Consider the following 18,161-nt stretch of genomic DNA (forward strand, 5'->3'; position numbering starts at 1 on the left):
TGTAGCACAACTTACTGTAAGGAACTCATGGTGGCAAAAGTATAATACAGAAACAAGTAACCACAGTTCAAAGGTGTTTATTAAACGGTATAGGTAGGGTGGAAAAACGCCTAATCTAAGCCTAAATCTAATATGGGGCAAGCTACGACCATCAAATCAAAATAAGTCAGTCCTAGTGGCGTCTTGTCAAATAAAAAGGTCTATACTAAGAAAAACCTATTGCTGCTCCTTACGCTAAATACAAAAGTGTTGGATAGGGCTCATAAGAAATAAACAAGTGTTCACAAATAATATGTCAGGATGCAGTAGTCGTGGTCTCCCTTCCCCATGTTTTGAGCACGGGACAAGGTGGGACTCTGGAGCACAGTACATGATCGAGCGTTCCCAGCACGAGACAACAGTTCTGTTTTCAGCTATCAGGCTCTTCGATGGCCAAGTCTCTTGCTCTATAAAAAAGTCTCTTGGGCCCAATGTCCTCAAAATAACAAAAGTTCCTCTCACCATGTACTTTGGGTGATGTCTTTTCACCTCTGGATTTCCCCTCTTCCAGACTCAGATCCCCAAATAGTTCTGAACGATATCAGGACTTTCGGAGGTTAGCTTCCCTGCTTCAGGTGGCTTGATTGATTTGAAATCAACAAACAAACAAAAAAAGTTCCTTTTGTGTTGAACTTGAGGTGCTGATTCTTGACTCCCTGGTTCCCCCACTTCCGGGCCTCAGAACCCTCTCAAATATCCGCCTCCCTCCGTCAGGTTCACTTTGATTTGTATTCAAAAACAATTACTCGGTTGCATTCACGTGTTGTTGGGGTGTGAGTTTCTTAACCCTGGATCCCCTCTTCCGGGCGCAGATCCTTCTCAACTGTTTGCCTCACTCGTTCGGGTTCACTATGGCTTTCAACACAATCTCCTCTGCTTATATTGTTGAATCTTAATGTTTTTTCAAACAGTTCAATGTGGGCCACCCTCTGCCGAGTTCACTCTTGTCAACACAATGTTCCTTTGGGACTTTAGACTTCGCCCCTTTTCATTGGCATCCCTCCTTTGGGTTCACTCTTGCCAATCTCACAGTTCTTTCTTTCTTACGATGTGGGATTCACTTCCCTTATTCACAATCATCTGCCGGTCAAAGACTTTTGACTCTACAGAGAATTTTACTAGCCCCCCGCCGTGTGACCACTTTGACCCTCTTCTCGCCTTTCCCCAGGCCTTCTGCTAATAGTAGTTTCAACAATCGGGTAATCGCCCGAGTTTCTCGAGTGAGCACTCACATGGTGCCTGGCTCATCTGCAGCTGGCTTTCCCCCTTTACATCAACAGTTCTTTGTACATTTTGCAATCAGCTGTTTGCTACTTTTGTTCAACACAATTCCGTGTCTTGATCGGTCCTCCCCTCGACTCACCGGCTGTGATGAACTGCTTGGCTTTTTTCTCATCAGGAGTCAAAGCCAGCACCAAGGTAGCAGGTGTCTCCCTCTGTTCTGCTTATCAACGTAGGCACGATCTGTGTACCGTTGACATCTTCTGCAGCACACTTGGGCTATTATTTGCGGTCTTACAATCTGTTCCACAGAGGTCTCACAGGCCTGGGTCAGAAAGGGCAAGGTCACTTCTCTCCTTATCACCCTCTCGGTTTGTGTCGGCTTTCTCCTCCTCTTGAACTGCCGTGCCTGGATAGCTGTATCGTCGTGCAGTCTGCCTTGCTCTTTCTGTGCTCTTGTGCTCCACCTTTTATCCCTATGGGGAAAGGAAAGGGCCGTTGGGTGTGTGAGGTGACCGTTGGGTTGGGACATGTCAGGTTAACAGTTGTATTAATCAGTTGTCTTCCGTGGGGTAAGACGGTGTTTGTGTCGGAAAGGGTATTGGCGAGTGTGTCCAATTGTCCTACGGGCTACGATGGGGAAAAGGTGCTATTTGGAATTACAATCCTCGTACCAGGGGGTTTGATAAGCTTAGAAGGGTGAGACTGATAGGATTTGTGAGACAGACGGGAAGGACCAGGATTATAATCGTGAAATAAACAGGGGGGATTGTGGGAATTGTGGTGTTTTGTTAATGTATGCTGGGTCCTCTGAAAACAATAGGCAGAGGGACGTGGAGAAGAAAGATTGGGCGTATTTGGGTAGGAAACTGGAAAACAGGGAGTCTGGGAGAGTTCGTTTCTGGATGCAACAGGGTTTGGGATCCTAAAGCATTGGTTGTACACACAGGTGTTATGGGATTTGGGCAGGATAGATTCAATGGGAGGAAGGGAGGCAGATGTAGTACAGCCTACAAAGGCCTCAGGGATCTCGGTTTCCTCTTCTTGTTCCCCGGTATAATACCACGTCTCAGCTGGGGCATTTCCCGAGCACAACCCGGGGTTCCCCCATCCAAGAGATCTACTCTCTTTCGTCTGCCCCTGGGGTTGGGGTCTGAGAACGTTGGCCCTTCCAGACCACCCGAATAAGGAATTCTCGAGGTCTGCCCGGGAGAATACCCTCAGGTTTCTCACATTACACAGGAAAATCATCTTCCAGGTCTTTGATACAGGATCACAGTTCTTGCTCACTGCACCAGTGTACACTTTCCCCTGAAAGCATGGTGTGCTTCCACCAGTGTCAAATTGCTTCCAGTGATGCACCATCTGTGCAATCAATCTACTGCATGGCAATTCTCCACAAGGCATTGGTAAACCTCTGTCTGGCAATGTCAGGTCCTTCTCTTGAGCTACAGCAGTGAATGTGTACTTCCAGCAATGTCCAGTCAGCAATGCAGGACACCTTAAGCTTCCCACAGGAGTGGTGCAGTACTCAGGTGAGCTTCCGTTAGGCCACCACTGATTAAGTAATCCAGCTTCTGCTCAAATATTTCCAGTGATAGTGTACTTCTAGACATTTGAATATCCTACCAACCGTGCTCTTTTCAAGATGGCAAGACCTACCTCAAAGGAGAGCTCATCGTTGGCCTGTGCAGTATAGCGTTTGATTACGTGGGCAGCTGCAATGGCAGGAACATTAATGGATGCCTCTTCATTTACAATAAGGCGGTTGCCATGGTTATCAATCTGGAACGTACATGAAAAGTATTATTAACATGAAATGAAAACACACAGAAAAGTTCTTAACCATGATAATGCCTGAAATGGTATGCCATAGGCTGCTCTGCATCACCAATTTCAAGTGGAGGAGACTTTTATACCTGTCCCCAAACACGCCTTTATTCACAATCCCTGGTTGGTCCATACAGATATCGCCCTTTGCCAACAATTTAATCAAGTGATTAAAGAGATAATAAAGGTGGACCACGGAGTGGGATGAATTGGAGGTCATGACAACATCAAGATACCAATACATGCTTCATTGTACACATGCTCACTCAGGCCTCCAGCTCCTTAACATTTCCATCTTTTATGATTAATCTCTAATCATGGACTATTGGGAGGTAAGGACAGCAGAGGCACGAAGCAGGCTTCAAGAAAACCGGTCGTGAAGAAAAGCTTTGCACACTGACCATCTGCTGTAGAACTGTTCCACAAATATTTCTGCTTGCAGAATTTGCAAGTTAAGTATTAAACATCCAAACAGTGTCCCTAAAATGGTAAACCCCTATCTAAACAGGTATATTGTACATTTTGTGAGCTAAGTGAAATCATTCAGTATTTCTAATCGCTAAAAAATATGTCCATAGAGTTTATGGGGGCAAAGTCTGTAGGCGGTTACAGGTCATTTGGTCGAAAATAAATGGTCGACGCAATTTGGTCGAAAACTTTGATTCCACACTTTCCTTCTCCGCCCACATCTATGATCTCTCTAAAAAGTCAAACTTCCTACTGCACCTCCTCAGAGGTGCTCTGCCGCTCATCTCCTTCCCCCAGAAGCTCATGGTCTCCCAAGCTCTGGTTATCTCCAAATTGGACTATTGCAACAGCCTCTTTCTAAATCTACCTGGCTCTACTGTCCGTCCTCTGCAACTAATCCAGAACAGGACTGCAAGACTTGTCCTTGGCCTCAAGCCCTGGGATCGTATCTCTTGAGCTCTGAAATCTCTCCATTGGCTCCTAGTGGATGCAAGTATTAAATTCAAAACCCCCTGCATTGTCCACGAGGTTTTCTGGGGCCTGGGTCCAAAATACCTTCAGCTATCCCTCCACAAATACCTCCCCTCTCTAGCTCCTCGCTCCTCTACCTCCCTCAGGGTCGGTCGTTTTTCAAAGAAACAAGCTGGGGGTAGATCTATGTCTTCGTCTGGGGCCTCCGTCTGGAACAGCCTCCCTGCCACTCTAAAACTAGAAGAGAACCATCTCTGGTTGCGGAAGCACCTCAATACCTTCCTCTTTGATTATGCCTTCGGCCCCCCCTCTCCCCTGCTGATCTGGTCTCTCTTGGCACGTGCACCTGGCCACCCCTCTGTCCTATGAGTCTTGGCACCGTGCACCTGGCCACCCCTCTGTCCTCTGAGTCCAGGTTCCTGCTCACCTTGCCACCCTCCCGCACTGCCTCCGGGCCGCCCCTTGCACTGGGGTCTGTGTCTGTACCCATACAGTCCCCCCTCGCACTTATCTGATCTACCCTCTCTGCTGCCTTAAACTCAGCACTTACCACCTGTTAGCTGCACTACCACCTTTTGTTGCTTTTATTATTAATTCAGTTCTCCTTTTGCTCCGCACTTTCCACTTCGCCCCCCCTTCCTTGCACTTTTCCACTCCACCTCTCCCATGCACTTGCGCGTTCTCAATGACACTGGGCCTAGTAAGATCGTCGTTTTGTTCTTCCCATTTCCCCTCCCTTGCTTTGTCGTGCTCTGAAACTCTTGTGTATGAGCGCGATAGAAATAAAATATCTATTCAATTAACCCTCCTTCCCTTGGGTCTCCTGGCACAGACCTCATTATTTGATTCCAGCTCCTGAACTTGTGGACGACAGAAGCCAAGCACCTCTGGGGAGCGCAAACCAAAACAACGAAGACCGTACACTTACTCACTATGGGGAAAGCTTTTCTTGTTAGATCTTTCCCTCCATAGATTTTCTTATACTTGTTTTGAACCCTGTCCTGATTTTTTGGGCTAAGCAAAGCCTTATATGCTTTACTTCCCTTGCCTGTTTTGCTCTTTCCGGTGTCCAGTCAAATGGTCGAAAATAAAGGATCGAATGACCATTTGATCGACAGTCAAATGGTCGAAAAAAAAAAAAGGTCGAATTCTTTTAATTTATATATATTTTTTTAGTTTGGGTTGGCAGAAACATGTTTTTGATAAAGAAAACTGGGGTTTGGGAGGGGGAAGCCCCTCATAAAAAATAAATAAATAAATAAAATAATCGACCATGTTTTTAGATCATTTTAGTGACGATCAAAAGGCATTCGATCCTTTTGTTTTCGACCATATGACCTACAACCGCTCATTCCTATAGGGAAACTGACTAGTCCCTAAGCAGTACTGAGAGACTTTTTCTCTTTATGAATTCTTGTATTTTTACAATTGCACACATCATTTTACAGTGAAGTGCAATTAGGCTACTTTGTATCCTTAAATCTTTCTATTTAATGGCTTTTTTATTTACTTTTGCAATGTGCCTAAGACAAGCTGATGGTGGGTACTAAGTGATGATTTCATAAATATATATATAAAGATTGATTTAGAAAGACCGCTCTGAGACCACGCCAAGAGGTCTTTCCAAATCAAACTGCAATGCCCCTGGACGTACATGAGGGTGCGCAGGGACTGACAGGTGTGGCCAGAACGGAATACAAGGGTGTCTGAGGTAGTTGTTTTGGGATGTGTGTGCATGTGTGTCTGCCTGTTTGTGTGTGTCTGGGGGAGATCAGGATGGGTCGGGGTAAATATGTAATTTGAGCTTGTTTGTGTGTATGAATCAGTGTGTATGTGGTGGGGGATTCTGCGAGAATGCTTTGGGTGGGGAAGGGAGGTTCCAGGGGTGGAAAAAAGGATTCTGGGGGGTAACCCCGTCCCCCAATTTCGAAGAAAACCTTACAGTGTGGGAGAGGGTGGGGGTGGCAGGGAGCGACTTCTCTGAGGCGGAGTGACACCTCCCCCGAAGAGTGATACTTCTACTTCAAAAAGCGGAAATATCACATGGAACCCTGCTGACAGCAGTGACATTTTTACAGTTTGTGTTATTTTACTCACACGCTACTACATTTACTTCAAAAGGCAACTAAAAGGTGGCTAGCACCTCAAGATGGCTGTGAGACTAGGTTTTTCACTTGTTCTTTTGCCATATTGTTCTTTGGCTAGCTTACTGCCTTCTAAGGTCAGGAAATACCTTACATGAAAATCCTTTGGGACAAAATAATAAAAATTGAATTATCGAATGATGAGTGTTTCACAAAAGATTTTATAAATTGCAATACAAAATATGCCATTTACATGATACAATGTGTCTGACATCTACAGTGCATTAACAGTACAAACACAACACTCTAGGATCCAAAAACATATTTGAGCAATAAAAGAAAAACACTACGAAACAAAAATACCATGGACGTACATTTAAAAGAAATACATCACAACGAATACGTCAGGAATTTAACACTTGCTGGAATTCAACATGTAAGACTTTGAGAGGAAGAAACGGACTGATTATTGCGTCAGCAGGAATGTGAATAGATATACAAATTGGACATTTATAATTCAGGTTTAAATCAGTACAAGGAACTCTTTCTTGTAATATTTAAAGATCTTTATTTCTATAATTCTGTTTTCCCTTTTTCGAAAATGTACCAGGTAATAAAAACATATTTATTACTAAATACTTTGTGCACTGCAATTCGCCCATACAGTAAGAAAAGGAAACAAAATAACCAGTGTATAAAACATTATCAAGGTGACATTTGTAGCATATGAGTCAAGAATCAAGAAAGTAATCTTAAACTTACAACATATAAACTGCAGCATATTTTTGGATTAGTAATATTAAGGAATTAGTGCACACACAAATCAAAAAAAGACTTGTAAAAAAGTGAATATCTGATACATCGCTCACCGTAATCATATTTCTGGTGCTTGTATCTGCTTAGATTCACATGCTGTGCATAGGCCGACATCTAGTGGAAGCTGCAGAGTATTAATTTGTTTTTCGAAACTCGAAAAGGGGCATCGAACTAGGGCGTGCCAGTAATACTATCCCTAGTGTGACGTCCACTGTACCGATGATCCCTCACGCGTGTAGCACCCTCAGATTGTATTTTTTCTGACATGAGGTAGCGTGAGTACAGAGTATCCAAGCAGAGATAGATAAGACTGCAAGCATCCATCTCAGAGGAGAGGAAGGGCGGGTGCATGTGAATCTAAGAAGATACAAGCATCAGCAAAAAGGATTATGGTGAGTAATGTATCCCTTCTGAGGCTTGTGGAATCTGCTTAGATCACATGATGTGCATTGATTAGCGAGCAGTGTTAGTAGAGGAGGTGGGATGTGAGAAGGGTCATGAGAGAACAAATGTCCTAGAACCGCTTGTCACACTCGAGTATCTGTCTTGGAATGGGTGTAAATGCAGTAGTGCTGAGTAGAAGTGTGAATAGAGCTCCATGTAGCTGCTTTGCAAATGGTGTCAAGGGGTACATTTGCAATGAAAGCCAGAGTGGCCCCAGTACCTTTAGTGGAGTGGGCCTTTGGCGTAAAAGGCAGTGTCTTTTCTGATAGGGAGTAACACAGTTGGATACACTTAACTATCCATTTAGAGATGGCACCTTTAGAGACGCAATCTCCTTCTCTGCCTGCAGCTGCGGAGACAAACAGTTGATCTGTCTTTCTTAGCGGTCTGGTCTTGTCTACTTAGTAGAGGACCGCTCTTCTCACATCTAGAGTGTGTAGTTTCACCTCAGCAGAGCTTTTGGAGTCTTGGAAAAAGGCTGGTAGCTCAATGGACTGGTTAACATGGAATTTGGAAATAAATTTAGGCGAGAACCTAGGGTGAGTTCGTAAAACCAGTTTATCCTTATGTAAAGTAAAGAAAGGATCTTGCACTGACAGAGCCTGAATTTCACGGACCCTTCTTATGGATGTAATGGCTACTAAGATGGCAGTTTTATAAGTCAGGTGTTTGAGACTTGCTTTATGCATGGGTTCAAAGGGGGGTCCCATGAGTTTAGCAAGCACCACATTAAAGTCCCACCCTGGTGGTGGGTTAGAAATTGGAGGGTGGAGTCTCTTTACCCCTTCCATAAAGGCTTTGACAACTGGCACCTTCCACCATGACACCTTGTTACGGGAGGTGGTGTAGGCTGTTAGCGCCGCCAGGTGTACTTTGAGTGAATTAAATACCAACCCTGCATCCAGTAAGTGGAGCATGTAGGTGACAATATTGGAAGGAGTGCAATCAACTGGGTTGATCTGTTTATTCTGGCACCAAATAACAAATCTTTTCTACTTATCAAAGTAACACTGCCTTGTGTTAGGTTTCCTTGATTCTTTTAAGATATCCATACATCTTTGTGGTAAATTGAGATGGCCAAACTCTTATGACTTCAGGAGCCATGCTGCTAAGTTCATTGAGTTGGGTTGAGGATGCACTGTTTGTCCTCCGCGCTGGGAGAGTAGGTTGTACCAGCATGGGAGTTTGATGGGTTCGCACACAGACCGTTTGCGCAGGTGTGGGAACCATGGTTGTCTTGCGCACATAGGAGCAACTAGGATGAGCGTCATCGATTCCCTGAGCATCTTATTGACCACTTTCCTCATCAGAGGGGTTGGTGGAAAAGCGTAGGCAAACATCCCTGACCAGTTCATCCATAGAGCGTTCCCCTTGGAGCCTGGCTGGGGAAACCTAGATGGGAATCCTGGGAATGGTCTGTTTTCGCTTGTGGCAAATAGGTCTATAGTGGGGAAACGCCACTGAGAGAAGAGGTCTCCTACGACTTCTTCGTGTAGACGCCATTCGTGTTCTTCTGGGAGGGGATCTCTGCTCAAAGCGTCTGCTAGGGAATTGAGATCCCCTGGAACATGTTGAGACGACGGGTAAATGTCCCGTTTGAGTGCCCATATCCAAATTTTCTGGGCAAGCCTGGACCGATTTGGTGAACGAGTGCCCCCCTGATTGTTTATGTAGAACATTGCCGTTGTGCTGTCTGTTAGGATCTGCACCGACAGGTTGGTATGTGGGGTTCGAACTCTCGAAGCGCTCTGAAGACTGCCAAAAGTTCCAGCAGGTTGATGTGATTCTGAGCCACTCTGTGAGACCAGAGACCCTGAGCTGTGTGGTGAAGGAGATGTGCTCCCAACCCTGCCAGGGACGCGTCTGTTGTGCCTACGGCCTGTATTTCTGGATCGTAAAAGGATTTCCCCTTTGAAAGATTGTCTCTTGTCCACCAGCGAAGAGACTGTACTAGTGTTGGCGAAACGACCACTAGATCGTTCCACTGACCATTTGCCTGAGACCACTGTTTCATCAACCATTCTTGCATGGGACACAGGCGCATGGGGAACCAGGTAAATGCATGATGCCATCATGCCTAGTAAACACATCGCTTTGAGCACTCTTATTTGGCGACCGGACTGATATTGAGGAATTTGCAGTAACAGATTCCGAATTCTTTCCTCTGATGGAAAGGCCAACCCCTCCTTGGTGTCTAGAACAGCTCCTAGGAACAGTTTGGAGGTTCTAGGCACCAGTCTAGGCTTGATTTTTTCTCGTTTATTGAGAAGCCCAATTGAAAGAGGAGGTTGATGGTTGTTTGAATGTTGGATCTGCAAATTACGGGGGTTTCCCCTGTGATGAGCCAGTCGTCCAGGTAAGGGTACACTGGGATCGCCTCCCTGCATAGGTGCGCAGCCACCACCGCCAGTACTTTGGTGAAAACCCTTGGAGGCTGTACCGAAGGGCAGCACTTTGAACTGGTAGTGCTGGCTGTCTACCTTGAAACGCAAGAACCTTCTGTGCGCTGGGAACATGGAAATATGAAAATAGGCATATTTCATGTCCAATGTTGCCATGTAATCTCCTCTTTTGAGTAGGGGGATTACCTTTTGGAGTGCAGTTATGTGAAAATTTTGAGGCTTGGCATACTTGTTTGCAGGGCGTAAATCTAATACTGGGCGCACGGTTAGATCATTTTCTGGCACAAGGAAGTAAGTTAAATAAATAACCTTCTTTACCTGGTTGCCCGGGACGAGTTCTATTGCGTCTTTTGCAAGAAGAATGACCATCTCCTCGAGGAGGATTCTTTGGTGCTCCAAGGAGTGTATTTTTGTCTTAGAGGATGATCGCGGGGGCGTTCCAACAGTTCGATACCGTATCCCGAGGACACTGTGGACAGCACCCATCTGTGATCCCCTCCCATGCGTGGGTGAAGATGGAAATGCGCCCCCCTACTGGGGAAGCATGGGAAGGGACCCGGAGTGGAATATCACTGTTTGTTGGGAGGCGTAGCACCTCTCCCTGGGCTGCCTCTCCCCCTACACGGCCCCGCTTTTGATCTCTGGCGAAACCCTGGGTAGCCTGTTGGTTGCCGTCCCATGATGTTCCTTGGCTTTGAAAAGTAATTCGACCATCTCTGGGTCCCTGAGCGACGAAAATTATTATTCCCTCGTTGGTTTGTGGGTTTATTAGTTAGTTGGCGAAGGGACTTTAAGGTGTCATATTCGTCCTTGGCCGTTTTGAGCGCCTCCTCCTGCCTTTCCAAACAAGACATTTGGTTCCACTGGCATGTCAATGAAGGTGGCTTGGGACTCGGGTTTAAACCCAGACTGCCTCAGCCAAGCTCGTCTCTTGATTACTGTGCTCTCTGCAATGAGTCGCCCTGCATTGTCTGATGCATCAAAGTTAGCCTTGAGAATGCACCCGGACACCGATCTTCCTTCCGACGCAATCTGGGCCAACTGGCTCTTTAGAGGTTCAGGTGCGGAGGCAATGAGGGCAGCTACCTGTTCCCAGTTGTAACTTGCCAGCAGAGTGGTGGTATTAATAATTCTTGCTTGGTAAGCGGAAGTGGATGCCACTTTCCTTCGTAGCCCATATATTTTCTTGCCTTCCTTGTCTGGGGGAGCTTCAGAAGATGCTAGAGGTGTTCCCGCCCTCTTCCTGGTGGTTGTAACCACTAATAAGTCAGGTTTAAGCTGACCCCTTATGTAAAGTGGGTTGTATGGGGTGGCCCTGAATATTTTCTCTATTCGTGGGTTAACTGTCCGGGTAAGATTAGGGGTGAGCAGAGAAGGGTTGATTCTGCGTTGAATAGACTTTAGAATCGGAATGGCTTGTGCAATGGATTTTTTATCCCCCAGAATTTGCCCTGCAATGTCCCTCTCTTCTTGGGCCCCCTGAGTGTATCTGGAAATGGGCTGCAGCCTTAGCTAAAACCTCATTCAGCAAGGGCTGATTATCCACAGGTGAGTCATTCACCGGAGGGTCCTTGGGAATAGGGGAGTCGAGACTATAGGCCTCTGCCTCGTCTTCCTCCTCCTCATCGTCTTCATAATAGTCGACCCCTGCCTGGTCGTCCAGTATATGATCTTCACCATACTGCTGGTAAGGTTCAATAGTGAATGGGTCTGAAATCAGCCCCTGAACTGGAGTCTCAGTACCGAGTCTCTTAGTAAGAGGTTGAAGGTCTTTGGATCCAGAAGGGGCAGAGGTAGCAGGGGTATTCTGATAGCTCTGGAAGTAATCAGGGTCTTTTTCATAATAATCTACCATAAAGGACATTTCTCCTGATTACTGTCGATGTCTTCCGAGCTCCATCCTTTGGAACTGGGAATAACCCTTTCCTGCTGAGGTTCCTCTTCTATTCCCATATCCTGGGGAGTGGGAGGGACAACTTTTGACCAAGTGACAGGGTCAGGGGCCTTGGACTTCTCTAAAGATTTGGGGTGTTTCTCCTTCTGAACCTGGTGTTCAGAGGCTTTTTTCTGTTGTTTCTGCCCTTTTCCATGTGTAGAGGCATGTTTTCCTGACTCTTTGGACTTTCCTGAATCTTACGACGCCTGGCGTTGAGATTCGGAGCTGGGTTCGCGAGATTCTGGAGTCTTAGAGGAGAGACGTGGAATCTCGGAGACAGACATCGAACGAACTGCCGGAGTCAACTTCGAACGTGCTGCTTGGGGGGTAGAGGTCAGATTAGTCTTCTGATGGCCATACCTCTGTGACTTTAGGTAATGTGGAACTCTTAGCAATCGTAGAGGATTGCTTGTGTCATGGGGAGATCGTGACCTGGAACGCCCAGAGAACACCGGTTCTGCGGACCGTTGTGTATGTGCCTTTTTCTGCCGATCACTCTACACGCGTGTCGAATCTCAGGTGGGGTTAGTGTGCTTAGATGAAGGTGTGTGGGTAGCGCACTTGCCGCCGGGTGTTGTCCCCATAACTGCCACGCCAGACAGTCCTCCGAGGTCAGGGGCCTGAGCTTGGGTGCCATCCAATACGGCGGCGTTGCTGCCATCACTGAAGGAACCCACAGCGTCCATGGCCTCGAGTTGCCTGGTGTAGTGGGCCCAACATTTGGTGGAGCGGTCCTTAAATGTCTTAGCTTTGAAGAGCTTACAAGCTCTACAGTTTGCCTCGGGGTGGTCCCTAGGAAAACACAGATTACAGGTGTTATGCTTATCTACCCAAGGGACCTTGCGGTTGCACTTGGGGAAGAATATAAATGGAGTACTCTCAATATGTTAATATCTGGCAGCGGGCAGGTATATGTAGGAAAATAAACGAGTGTGAGTATGTCCACCCCCCACTCTCCCTACTTGCAGGGCCGAGGCCAGAGGCCTTCCAAGGCCCAAAGTCTGTTGTGTAGTCTCGACGGCTGTTAGTTCTCCAAGTACCAGCGTCGATCTTTGGATTCTCGACGTGGGATTGGAGAAAGTGATTTTTTGTTAAATTTATGATAAATGGCTAAAAGCCAGGGAACTCCGCAACTATGCTTCCGACAAGTATGGCAGAAAAAAACAATCTGAGGTTCCTACACGCGTGAGGGATCATGGGTACAGTGGGCGTCACACTAGGGATAGTATTACTGGCACGCCCTAATTCGACGCCCCTTTTCAAGTTTTGAAAAACAAACTGTAATACTCCTCAGCTTCCAATAGATGTCGGCCTATGCACAGCATGTGATCTAAGCAGATTACACAAGCCTCAGAAATTATATTACAAAGTAATATGCTGAATAAGAAATAAGTAACATTTAAATAGGGCACCTCATTTAGCCGCTAAACAAGCAGAGCCCTTTTCACGTGCAACATTGTACGCACAACGTCATAATGCAAAACCCAAATCGAAAAAAGGCTAGCATATAACTACGAATGTATGTTCATAATGGAGGGCGCAAAATAGAACGCTGAGTGGAAATAAGCACAGCAGAGAGACACTCCCACTAAAATAGCATCGCAATCTTTAAAATAAACTTCAAAAAATTGTTAATTTTGTCGAAGAAGGTAAGATTCTAAATGATTAATCTCAGTAGCAATCCATGCATGAAATATAGATGGAATGAACAACAAATAGCAACACCAAGAAGGCCAATTAAGGTGACTTCCAAACCTCAAATAGATAGACGCAATATGCACTGAAACATAGGGTGTTCTGTTCAAATTGCAATGAAATTAACTATGAAAACTAGGCAAAGTGTTGCCGCAAAAATAAAATAATGATTTATCCTACAGATATTCTGGGAATAGGAAATACAAAATCATATAAGACATACTTTCAGAAAGGATTCCATGAAATTTCCAAATCGTATGTAACTATTCATCAAGGTAAGAATTATTATATATAAATTAGAGTCCTCGCAAAATGGGTAGCCTATCAATGGTACATACAATTCATTACATGAGTTTTTTCTCATTTTGTTTCACTCTTCTCAACTGAATGCATAAAATGAAGTAATGTTAGCATTAATTTCCTCAAATGAATGTAAATCCCCCTGATGATGCCACAGGAGTGGAGAAACATGCGTTCAGGTATCACTATATAGGAGTAATGCCTTGTTGTTCAGGTTACCGTTTTAATGTTTAAGTCCTGTGTGGCCCTACATCATGCACTGCTTTTCAACATCAGTATGATTACTACTTTCAAAGAGTAGAAGGACCCAGACAATCAGGGTGCAGATAAGAGAAGGAGCCAAGCTGACCCTACCCACTGGCCAACTTGAATCCATGCAATACAAAATAAATTGTCCCTCTCCCCTTGAAGGCAATCCCCACCCACACACACTTGAAAAAAAGTAGACCCACACCACCCATTGGAAAAAGAAGACTCCCACCCACTGATAGAATGCAGTCCTCCACAACACTGCCTAATACAAGCCATGCACATATACAAAAGCAGACCATACTTCTTACCTCCATCCAGGTGAGCACAGGGCCACAGTTGATGTTGCTATCGATTATGGCTGAAAGCTTCTCTAGGTATTGAGACAGCATTGGCATCAGAAGCTGGACGAAAAAATACAGTAGATGATCAGGGTTGGATGATGCTAAAGAAATTCTCAAAGGACAAACCAATACTGGCCCAAAGGTTATCTGGTCCTTCTGAACAACTAGCAACCATTGCCACAAATGCAACTATGATTCAAGCAACAGATTATACAAACCATACATACAACATTTAATACCATACAATGAATAGAGCCTTCCAGTTTCAACTGAACCCTCCTACCCTGGTTTTAAAATATTCATCGACAGAAAATCCCCAATGTCACTGGCTGAGCTGGAGCAGAACCTAAACCGGAACAGTATTATAAAATATCTTTTGCTACTACCCCCAACACTGCCAGTTCTGTTATTTCTAGGAAATGTTCAGAATCGACAATAGACATCCTTGCTGAACATTTCTTTAAAGTAGATGTTCACAGATAATTTTTAAAAAAATGATTAAAACATGATGGAAATATTTGAACCTATATGTTTAAGCTACTGGTCATATCATTCATGTGCACAAGTGGCAGGAACCAAATGTGTTCCAAACTAAAGATATCCAAAAGGCTTAGAATCTAACAACTTCTGTTGCAGCTTTAAAACAATAGCAGAACATCATATTCAGAGAAAGAATAACTATGGCTGAATTTCTCAAATGAAAATTGTGACGAAAGGTTTACTTCAAACATGCCATAACCTAAAGCATTTGAAGGCTTTAGGCAACATCTATAAGAGATACAAATTGTTTTGTTACAGAATAGCTCTACGTCCGGGCGGGGTGGCTACAAATAGGGGATTTACTTTTATAAAATCAGATTTCTTTAATTAAAAAAACAGATTTCTTTGGCTTTAAATCCGTTCTTTTTTATGTAACACTTGTTAAGGACACATTTACCAGATTGTTTTAGTTAAATGAATGAGATAAGTGGCCTCTCCCCTCTTATCTTCATGCAAATATTCTCAATCCTCTTTACCTTGGCCAAGAGTTAACTGCTGAAGAGTAGTTGGCTATGACACAGAAATCTAAAAATCATCCCTATGTTAGGCAGAAAACTGTGCAGTTCCCTTGGGGACCACTGCAAAAGATTTAAGACTACAGGTGTTTGGCAGTAAACCCACTTGGTAGCAGTCTGTACCACACAGATTCACTTGGTAGCGGTGGTTGAGCAGTCAGACTTCCCTCAAGAAGAGTTAGGCTGTATATAGAGTATACACAATAGGTACAGAGATACAGTAGCACAAGCAAACACTGACCAGAGCTTTGGTGTAAAAGTATATAATTATTTATTTAAAGACACACTTGTAAATTACACTAGCAACAATGAGGTAAGTAAATTCAGCACACAGTCACTATTATATATATACACAACCCTAATTACTTATTAGACAAGTCTTAATGAGAGAAACCACTTATTTTCAGACAGAGGTGAGCGCTTAACATAAGATGGCACTCTAATAAGTGATTAAAAAGGGAGGGCAAAAGGCAGCGTTATGGAAGCACACTAATTTCAATACTTTTAAAAGAACCACAGTAAGGCAGGCTAGGCAGAGTTCTACTGGAGAGCAAGGAAGTCAATTGCAAGGCCCACTCTTGGAGAGCGCAAGCAGAAGGGGTACAGGTTCACACAGTGGGGTTATGCCCAAAGAGTCTTGTAGATAGTTCGCACACAAAGGGTGAAATTAAAGTCAGGTAAAGTTAGCTAGGTTGTCCCAGGCCAGCCCAGGTTAGAAAGTTGAGGCTTTACTGTCACCCCGAACGATCTGTCGCAAGGGAAGCCAGGCGGGACACAGTACCTTAAGTGTGAAGGAAGCTCCAGCGGGGGCAGTTGTTCCTGGCAGCGGTTGCAAGTCGGTGTTTCGTCCAGAGAGAAGAGGTGGTCTCGCCGTGGAGGAAAGATGAAGGTCGTTGCAGTGCCAGGGAAGAAAGCCGGCCGGCTCACCACTTGGGCCAATCACACAAGAGTGCGACTTGAGTTGCCTGGTATGGAGTTGTACACACTCCTATTCTGATCACTAACCAGACCCATGGACCCTACTGCTACACTTGCTTGAAAACCCAAAGGTTCTTCAGCAAAGACTTCAAAGTGAGCACTAGCCATTTGGACTGCCTCCTAAGGAGTAAAGGCTAAGGAGACTGTGCTGATCCCTGCAGGTTTACCCTTACATCTGGGATCTCCTTTGATGTGGTCAGTTGCCCCACAGAGATAGCATGTTCCAAATGCTCTCTGAAAGGGTGGCTTGGCCTGACCTCCTTCTGGTTTGTGACGAGAAGGTACACTAGCCTGTTGTGGTTTACCCTGGGACTTACCCTGGTTATTTTGTTGTTTGGGGCCCTCTTTGGTTTGGGAGGTATTCGAAATCTCTTGGTTCCCTTTTGGTGGCTGCTTTCCCTCATCCTTTTTCTGAGTGACCCCAGAATCCTTGTGACTATCCCTGTTGGCAACCCACAAGTCAGCAGCCTTAGCTAGCTTTCTGGGATCTAATTCCTTTGAATCAGCCAAGTGCTGTCTGAGCTCAGGACAGCAGGCATCATAAATTGACTCCAACATTACAAGATTTCTCATTCCCTCATAAGTGTTCACCTTGTAACCCTTAATCCATCCCTCTACGTTTTTCAAACACTCACTCACCCAGGTAGCCCAAGGGGTACCATCATTCTTTTTGAGGGTCCTAAACCTCTTAAGGTACTGGGAAGGGGTCTTCCCAAATCTAGCTATTAAAGCTAGTTTCACACATTCATAATCCTTCTTATCCTCCTCCCCCAACTCCATTACCACATCAGTTGCAACAGGGGGGAGCCTAGAGAACAACCAGGAAAGTAACTCATTTCCTGTAATGTTCTGGAGCCCATGATTATATTCAAACGAACTCAACCAGTCCAACACATCCAATTTAGGCTCATACATACCTACCAACTCCTTAGGCATCCGGGGTCTTTTGGGACTGGAACTCCTAGAGGATTCGGAGAGAGAAGCACTTTCCACAGACAATATTTTCATTTCTAGCTCATGGTTGAGCTCCATTTCTCTGAGCCTTAGTTCTTGGTGCCCTTGTTCTGTTTGAGCATTAATTCTTTTGAATTCTAATTCAAGCTTCATTTTTTCTAGTTCCATATATTGAGGATTAAGTGTGGGACCTGGTAAAGGTCCAGTAGGTACAGCTGGCAGGGCAGGTAGAGGCCCAGGGGAGACAACGCTAACATCTTCCACCACCTCTTCTGCTTCTGACTCAAAGTTATCAATACTAACATTCATATCAATATCATTGCTGTTATCTACAGTTGCTGGAGTGGTAGGTTGCTCTGAACCACCATCCAGACTTTGGTTTGCTAACAACCTTTCTATTAGCTCCATTTTCTTGCCTTTAGTCAGGAGATTCTTATGCTTACAGAGAACTCTTAAACAATCAGCAGTTTTTGCAGCAAGGGACTCTTGACTATAACTTTCCATAGTTGACATGTTTTAGAAAATAACTTCTTTAGTGCTACACTTGGTGGTTAGTTGCACTAAGGTATCTATAAGCACACAAAAATGTATACTCAATACAAATCCCACCGCTGTACTCTAGCGTTAGGCAGAAACCTATGCAGTTCCCTTAGGGACCACTGCAAAAGTTTTCAGACTACAGGTTTTTGGCAGTAAACCCACTTGTTAGCAGTCTGTACCACACAGATTCACTTGGTAGCTGTGGCTGAGCAGTCAGACTTCCCTCAAGAAGAGTTAGGCAGTATATTGTCATGCGACGCATTCCTACCTGGCGTCTGTGGCCCCGATTCCGATTACGCACTTCCTAATTCCTGTCACGTGATTCACGTCACGTC

At 44.9% G+C, this 18,161-nt stretch overlaps 1 protein-coding gene across 3 annotated transcripts in view; it reads right to left on the reverse strand.

The window, feature by feature from the left end:
* ARHGAP33 (Rho GTPase activating protein 33) overlaps positions 1-18,161 on the reverse strand; it is a 1,138,731-nt gene that overhangs the window by 407,802 nt on the left and 712,768 nt on the right. For all 3 annotated transcript variants that reach the window (XM_069604876.1, XM_069604877.1, XM_069604878.1), the window contains 2 exons: positions 14,267-14,359; positions 2,923-3,045 (listed from right to left, as the gene is read on the reverse strand). In XM_069604876.1, coding sequence (XP_069460977.1) covers positions 2,923-3,045; positions 14,267-14,359 — 216 coding nt within the window. The remainder of the gene's footprint in view (positions 1-2,922; positions 3,046-14,266; positions 14,360-18,161) is intronic.

The sequence above is a fragment of the Ambystoma mexicanum genome, chromosome 1p (genome assembly GCF_040938575.1).
Source record: "Ambystoma mexicanum isolate Mex_15411 chromosome 1p, UKY_AmexF1_1, whole genome shotgun sequence".
Taxonomy (NCBI): domain Eukaryota; kingdom Metazoa; phylum Chordata; class Amphibia; order Caudata; family Ambystomatidae; genus Ambystoma; species Ambystoma mexicanum.